The sequence below is a fragment of the Pterocles gutturalis genome, unplaced genomic scaffold (genome assembly GCF_000699245.1).
Source record: "Pterocles gutturalis isolate BGI_N339 unplaced genomic scaffold, ASM69924v1 scaffold7082, whole genome shotgun sequence".
In the NCBI taxonomy this organism is placed as follows: domain Eukaryota; kingdom Metazoa; phylum Chordata; class Aves; order Pterocliformes; family Pteroclidae; genus Pterocles; species Pterocles gutturalis.
The window spans coordinates 46,406-54,564 of NW_010112614.1; the positions used below are offsets into that span (position 1 = coordinate 46,406).

An 8,159-nucleotide genomic window follows, 5' to 3' on the forward strand; every position below is an offset into this window, starting at 1 on the left:
TCACAACTTGAGCTTAGGAAGGAGAACAAGCCATAGAGGAGGCAGCTCCTGGTTAACACGCAAATATGCTTGATAGTTGGTGAAAAGGGCAAAGAAAGCATGAAAGGTAAATAGATTTACATTTAAATGAGCCGCATGCTGGAGGTTTTCCCTAATGTAAAAGTCACTCTCCAAAAAACTGTGAATGTGACAATGCAAGTGTTTTAGTCCAAACAAAATTCATACATAAGATTTCAGCAGTAAGAGAAATAAAAATGGAAAGAAAACCACACTAATTAGGGGCTCAATTCTCTGACCATGGTTTGTGTTGATGAGCACTGTCCTGAGCAGCACTTTCCGTGGTGTGCAGGGACGGAGCCCTGGGCTTCGCTACATGATGGGTGGTGGGAATGGGTATCACATGCTCACGCTAGCACTTCGTGGGCAAAAAGAGCAAAAGACACCTAAAAGAGGTACGCTTACGGAGTGCTTCGGAGTGACATGTCAGCCCACAGGTGTGAGTGAGACATTTCTAATACAGGCAGTGTGGCCATAACCTTGATTTTTCTTTACCTTGTAAAAAGGGAATTATTCTTCAGTTTCACAATAAAGGCAAAGAAACAGGAGTTTTAGAAGGAAAAACTGTTTCCACAAGGTGGAAAAGAAAAAGGGTACATTTGCTTCCAAATGATAGGTTTTGTGCTGTCATTTCTTCCTTCCATCCTTCCTTATTCATATCCCTAGGATATGGCGTGGTTGAGAAAGAGGTAGTTGGTAGCCAGTTGTTTACACACTATCAGTAATTATTTAAGATTTTTCAGCATTAGAGAGTAATTTGAACTGCTTGGGTCTGCTTTGCTAAAGTTTTTGGTAGAATTCAGAAGCATAATGGAACAAATAATTAAGATGAAAAACAATCTGTACCAGCCATAGGGGAATGAAAGTATCGAATTAAATCCACCGTGTTAGATTCTTTGTAGTGCTTTTGTTGCAATTATTTGCAGGACAGGTGCTGATCCTTGCTATAAATTGCCAACATGACTGAAATATATGTCAAATAAGGATTCTTGAATTCTTTCAAAATATTTTGGAAGAGCATAAAATAGAGCAAAACAGCACAGCTCTATTTCATTAGAGTACGTATACTTGTTGTTAAAGTCTGACTTCACATCAGCATCTTTGAAACATCTTATAATAAAGTTTTTAACATAATTCTTTCAAACTACGTTCTCCCAAACATTAAAAATAGGACCCTTGCTGCATGAATTTTCTGCATTGAAACTATCTGAGCTGAAATATCTAATCACAATTATGTGTTACTCTTACATGATAAGTTTGTGCTTTCAAAGGTTTAACTTCTGCTCTGAAGATCAGATTATAACTTTACATGCTTGGAGGAAGATTCGCTACCATTCATCCATGTGAAGCAACAGTAGTGAATATTTTGCATTTCCTAACTGAATGAAGAAATACTCCATGTGAAACGAAAAGCCTGATTTCATTGTTACTTTAACAGTTGTTTTGTCTCTTGTGATTTTCTGATAACATTTAAACGTGTTTTCCCTGAAAGAAGTTTGCAACGTTCAATACTGTGTATGTGGTATCTACTATCCTGTTCTACATTTTTCACTCTGTTGGTTACAGTAGGCCTTTTTGGGGTGTTAGCCATTATCTTCTCTGCGCAACTGCCTGAATAAACAAGCTATGGAGTATTCAATGTGTTTGCGATACAGATACCCACACATTCCCCATGTGTTGCAGAGAAGGTCAAAAGTCAAGTGTCTTCAACCACAGAGTCTACTGGAAATGAGGGGTTTTTTTAAAGTTACAATTGTATTAGTGAGAGATTGCAAGCAAATTTTGAATTTTACTTAATACAGAAAAGTCATGTTCTGTTTTTGCTTTCTTGCTTAGCTGTAAATTAATACATTATATAGAAATAGATAATTTTGATCAGTTAATGATCCATTTCTTGGTGTTTCATAGTTTTCTTGCCTGAAGGAAAAAACTTAGGTAGACTTAGTACATGTAGAATACGTGCACAGGAGCACCATGGAAAAAAAGAATATGTTTACTGTCAGTTCCCAACTATCCTATTCAGGAAGAGTATCTTAGATTTACATCATCGGCTGCATTACTAGAGGGGGGGAAAAAAGACAGGATCCCTGTTGGGTGTCCATGTAGCTTATGCTGAGTAAATATTGACAAAGTAGTCTAAAGAGCAAACACTTTGACATTTGTAAGGTCCACTGGAAGGTCTTGTATATATTTATACAACAAGAATGAGTACAGCATACCAATTTTCTTGAACTAGCTTGTCACATAATTCTGCATGGGCTTTCTTGTTGAGAAAGGTGTTTAAATGTGAACAGGTCATTTGTTACACCCATAATGAATATCCTCAAATGCTGTTGGTGAGTTGATTCAAAAGGTTGTGTCACCAGCTTTTACCATCTCCTCCTCTAAAATACGATACTACTAATAATGACAACTTTTTAGAAATCTCCTTTTTTTGTATTATTGTAACTGGGGATTTTTTTACTTTGTAGGAATTTTTAATGTTTGTTTTACTCCATATTTATTAAAGACTGAGTCTCAAAACTGTAATGAGCAAAAAATGCTTGCTTAATCTAAATTGTGAATCTGTCTGTTAAGAAATGCATTAGGGGTAGGAGAAGCATAAGACATATTAATTGACAGACAGGAACTGCTGTCTCTGAGGTTGATACAAGTAATTTATTACTTTAGAAATGAATGCCACCTCCAGAATGTGCTTCATTAATTTCAAATTTAGTTTTAATTTCAAGCTGTTGCCCCTTGAGAAGAATAAGGTGGCAAATTATGTTTGAAGAGCGGATTTTTTTTACTTGCTCTGAAGAAACACTAAATTTTAACTGTTTAATTTTACAAATAAGTATGCTTCTTGGGCTAAAACACTTTAGCAAAAGTATGATCAGCAGAAACTAACTTATATTTTCTTCTCTTTATAATAGCCTATGTTTCAGACGAACTAAAAGCAGCAGCACTGGTGGAAGAAGATGTGGAACCTGATGAAAATGCAGTTGATGGGGAGCCTTCAGCAAAATATGCATGTCCAGAAAAAGACTTCAGTAAGAACTGCCAAAGCTACCAAAACTCTCCAGCAGCTGAATTTTCTAGCCATGAATTGGACAGTGAGTCACACATCAGCGAGACAAGTGACCGCATGGCAGACTTTGAGAGCAGCTCTATTAAAAATGAGGAAGAGAGCAAGGAGGTTTCGATACCACTGGAAGACTCTACTGTATCTGATAGTTTAGAACAAATGAAAGCTGTATATAATAATTTCCTCTCCAATTCCTACTGGTCCAATCTCAATTTGAACCTTCACCAGCCAATTTCAGAAAAAAACAATGGTAGTAGCAGCAGTAGCAGCAGCAGCAGTAGCAGTTGTGGAAGTGGCAGCTTTGACTGGCACCAGACTGCTATGGCTAAAACACTGCAGCAAGTTTCTCAGAGCAGAATTCTTCCTGAACCGAGTCTTTTTAGCACAGTTCAATTGTACAGACAAAGCAGTAAGCTTTATGGCTCTATATTTACTGGAGCCAGTAAATTCCGCTGTAAAGACTGTAGTGCTGCCTATGATACTTTAGTGGAATTAACAGTGCACATGAATGAAACGGGACATTATCGAGATGACAACCATGAAACTGATAACAATAACCCCAAAAGATGGTCCAAACCTCGTAAACGTTCTTTGCTTGAAATGGAAGGGAAAGAAGATGCCCAGAAAGTATTAAAGTGTATGTACTGTGGTCATTCATTTGAATCTCTTCAGGATTTGAGTGTTCATATGATCAAAACAAAACACTACCAAAAAGTGCCTCTGAAGGAACCTGTTACACCTGTAGCAGCAAAAATTATCCCAGCTACTAGAAAGAAAGCATCACTGGAGCTTGAACTTCCAAGTTCTCCAGATTCCACAGGTGGGACACCAAAAGCAACAATCTCAGATACCAACGATGCACTTCAGAAGAATTCTAATCCTTACATTACACCAAATAATCGCTATGGTCACCAGAATGGTGCCAGCTATGCCTGGCACTTTGAGGCAAGGAAATCTCAAATTCTGAAGTGCATGGAGTGCGGAAGTTCGCATGACACTCTGCAGGAGCTCACAGCTCACATGATGGTGACGGGACATTTTATTAAAGTCACTAATTCTGCCATGAAAAAAGGGAAGCCAATTATAGAAGCCCCAGCAACACCAACAATAACGTCCTTAGTAGATGAGAAAGTCCAGTCTGTGCCACTAGCTGCCACCACTTTCACGTCTCCTTCCAATACACCTTCTAGTGTTTCCCCTAAATTAAATGTTGAAATAAAAAAAGAAGTGGATAAAGAAAGAGGCATTGCTGATGACAAAATGAAAGACAAAGAAAAGTCAAGTGAAGATGAGGAGAAGTATGATATCTCCTCAAAATACCATTACTTGACTGAAAATGACCTAGAAGAAAGCCCTAAGGGGGGATTAGATATACTGAAGTCTTTAGAGAACACAGTTACATCAGCTATAAACAAAGCCCAGAATGGCACGCCAAGCTGGGGTGGCTACCCCAGCATTCATGCTGCCTATCAGCTGCCTAATATGATGAAGCTGTCGTTGGGTTCGTCTGGGAAGAGTACCCCATTAAAACCTATGTTTGGAAGCAATGAATTAGTATCACCAACTAAAAATCAGCCCTTGGTGTCTCCACCAAGCAGTCAGACCTCACCTGTGCCAAAACCAAACTTTCACGCCATGGAAGAATTGGTAAAGAAAGTCACTGAGAAGGTGGCTAAAGTGGAGGAAAAAATGAAAGAGCCCGAAGGAAAGCTTTCTCCAAGGAAGCGTGCAACACCTTCGCCATGCAGTAGTGAAGTCAGTGAACCTCTTAAGATGGAGTCCTCCAATGATGGTGGCTTTAAAAGCCAACAGAACAGCCCAGTCCCTCAGAGAGATGGTTGCAAGGATAGTCCAACTGTAGAACCTGTGGAAAATGGGAAAGAACCTGTTAAGTCCATTGTAAGTTCTTTAAGTAGCAGCACAGCTATCATTACCGATCACCCTCCTGAACAGCCATTTGTAAATCCATTAAGCGCACTACAGTCTGTCATGAATATTCACCTTGGGAAGGCAGCAAAGCCATCTTTGCCCACTTTGGATCCAATGAGCATGCTTTTTAAAATGAGCAACAGCTTGGCGGAAAAGGCTGCAGTGGCCACCCCACCTCTACAGTCCAAAAAACCAGACCACTTAGACCGTTATTTTTATCATGTCAACAATGACCAACCCATAGATTTGACGAAAGGCAAGAGTGACAAAAGCTGCTCTTTGGGTTCAGCGCTTTTGTCATCCACATCGACATCTTCTGCATCTTCTTCATCTACAGTGACAACAGCAAAGACATCCGCAGTCGTGTCATTCATGTCAAACTCGCCGCTACGCGAGAATGCCTTGTCAGATATATCTGATATGCTGAAGAATCTGACAGAAAGTCACACATCAAAATCTTCCACACCTTCCAGCATATCTGAGAAATCTGACATTGATGGTACCACAATAGAGGAACCAGAAGAGAGTACACCAGCTCAGAAAAGGAAGGGACGTCAGTCTAACTGGAACCCTCAGCACTTGCTCATATTGCAGGCCCAGTTTGCAGCTAGTTTACGGCAGACTTCAGAGGGAAAATACATCATGTCAGACTTGAGCCCTCAAGAAAGAATGCACATTTCCAGGTTTACGGGACTTTCAATGACCACAATTAGCCACTGGCTAGCCAATGTGAAATACCAGCTCCGAAGGACGGGGGGAACTAAGTTCCTTAAAAATTTGGACACTGGGCACCCAGTGTTCTTTTGTAATGACTGTGCTTCACAGATCAGAACTCCTTCAACTTACATCAGTCATCTTGAATCGCATCTGGGTTTCAGGTTAAGAGACTTGTCCAAACTGTCCAGTGAACAGATTAATAATCAGATAGCACAAGCAAAGTCACCGTCTGAAAAACTGGTGACGTCCTCTCCAGAGGAAGATATCGGAACTTCTTATCAGTGCAAACTTTGTAACAGGACTTTTGCAAGCAAGCATGCTGTTAAACTTCATCTTAGTAAAACACATGGGAAGTCACCAGAGGATCATCTTCTGTATGTTTCGGAGTTAGAGAAGCAGTAGCATTTGCTTTTGATTAAAATAACTGTAATTTGCTTTGAGGAAAACTGTCAAAGACGCCTTAAAGCTACTGTTTAGTTCTTGGCACATGTTCTTATTTTAACTCCAGAGTCGCTCTGGGCTGAACTGTTTTGTATAACTGTCCAGTGTTTAAATAGAGGTGCATAATCAGCTGTTATTACTGGTAAAATATGAAGGTTAAAATGCAGTGGTAAGTGTTTGGAACTTTGTGTAAATTGGATTTAGTTGCTGTGCATCCCTCTGATGCATCAAGCTGCATGCATTAACAGACAGTTTAATTAAGCATTTATAACTAATTCTGGTGCACTTTTTTCATGTGACCTAAGTGTGCTGGTATTTCTCACCCTATAATCTTTAGCCCTCTGAGTACTTTGAAGCACTTTTGCATTAATTTGGTAAAAATGTATGGATAAGTTTTTTTTAAACCCTTACCAGCTTAGTTCCGATTACTAATATGAACCTCCATTTATGCAGAGGTGTCTCACACCTTGAAATTTAAAAATATAATTTTCACATTGAAACATAGATGTATATATTGTATAGATTTCAAAATCTCTTATGGAAAATGTGATTGTGGTTAATGCCATTTTCTTTTTCTTCAGCATTTTTAGCAGCAGTGAGTTTTGTACCTGATAAGCCCCAGGTATAAGCTGTACCTATATATAGTGTATATTTCATTTTTTAGATCTAATGTTTTTTCTTTTAACATCCAAACATTGTAAATTATATGATGAAAGATACCACAGATAGCATTTATAAAGTATTCAGAAACATTATTCTTAAAGCAAAGTATGTTTTGTTTTGTTTTGCTATACAGTACATCTATATTAATAGAGGTTCATGTTTAAATTATACATATTTATTAGTGTTGCTATCATTTGTTTGTTTTGGTTTTTTTTAAAAACCGTCTGAAGAAACAGAAGCCACGGACTGCATTCCTGGCATGCATTCTAACTGTTTTGCACAACATGACTTTTAAAGGTATTTATTAGTTAAAAAAAAAAATAAAAAAAATAAAAAGAGAAAATTCAAAATAAACTCAGTGCTCAAAGGGTTAAATCTATTTGAAAAACTTGTACTGTATTTCCTAAACATTGATAAAGCCTTTAAAATGTTTGTACTGTAATACTTTGCTTAAAAGTTATGAGGCATTCTGTGATATAACCTCTTTTACTTATTTATAAGCGCTCTTGGTTGTTATTTCCTATTGTAGAATGCCTTTTTATTTCAATTGGTAACTTTCTGTTTTGTTCTGCCTAATTATTCTCCCAAGATTCCATACTGCAGCTTTATCTTTAGGCATATGAAAGGTAACCCGTGGTTACCAGCACACTAAGTGATTCTGTTCGTCTCCATTTTTGGCAGTTAATTTGCAGAAGTAACTGACAGCTGACACCATATGAGAATCTATGTATAAAATATTGGCATGTAAACAGCACAGACACTGTAATGCACTCTGTGCCCTGTTTTGTTGTTGAAAATGAAGCACCATTATATGACTCTTCATATAACCTTTTTTTCTACAGCAGCATTAAAATTGTCTTTTTGCTATAATTTTGTGTTGCGTTCACAATTATGTCTGAAATGTGCTACGACTAACGAGCACATTAAAATTAAATTGTATGCTATCTGTTTATGACTGAAGCTTGAGTAGGTTTCTTCATCTGCCAGGTGCTGGCAGTCAAAAGCTGCACATAAATCACCGGAGTTTTAGTGAACTTTAGCATTTAAAGAGCAGGGTAGCACTTATTCAAAGGCTGCATTAACAGATTTTTTTTTTCCCCAGAAAAGATAAATGAGTGTTATAACTCCTTTTTAAACATCAGGTAAGGCTGACTGTGAAGACGGGGTTTATAAGCAGCGTGTGGCAAAGCAGAGAGGTGTTGTGCCGTGCTGGGGATTCAGACTGCTTGTACGCGTTTCCCTGGATGTACTGAGCAGAGTCTGCGAGTTGCACCAGCCGGCATTT

The 8,159-nt window shown here is 38.3% G+C and overlaps 1 protein-coding gene across 1 annotated transcript; it reads left to right on the forward strand.

Moving 5' to 3' along the window:
* Positions 1-373: 373 nt before the first annotated feature.
* TSHZ3 (teashirt zinc finger homeobox 3) lies at positions 374-7,734 on the forward strand. Its single transcript, XM_010074125.1, has 2 exons — positions 374-452; positions 2,973-7,734. The coding sequence occupies exons 1-2, from the start codon at positions 374-376 to the stop codon at positions 6,170-6,172; spliced, it is 3,279 nt and encodes a 1,092-aa protein (XP_010072427.1). The 3' UTR covers positions 6,173-7,734.
* Positions 7,735-8,159: the final 425 nt, after the last annotated feature.

Excerpts from the sequence above, each read along its gene's own strand:
- TSHZ3 (XM_010074125.1), top strand. The coding sequence starts at position 374 with ATGATGGGTGGTGGGAATGGGTATCACATGCTCACGCTAGCACTTCGT. Across the intron at positions 453-2,972 it reads GCAAAAGACACCTAAAAGAG|CCTATGTTTCAGACGAACTA; the intron begins GTACGCTTACGG and ends TCTTTATAATAG.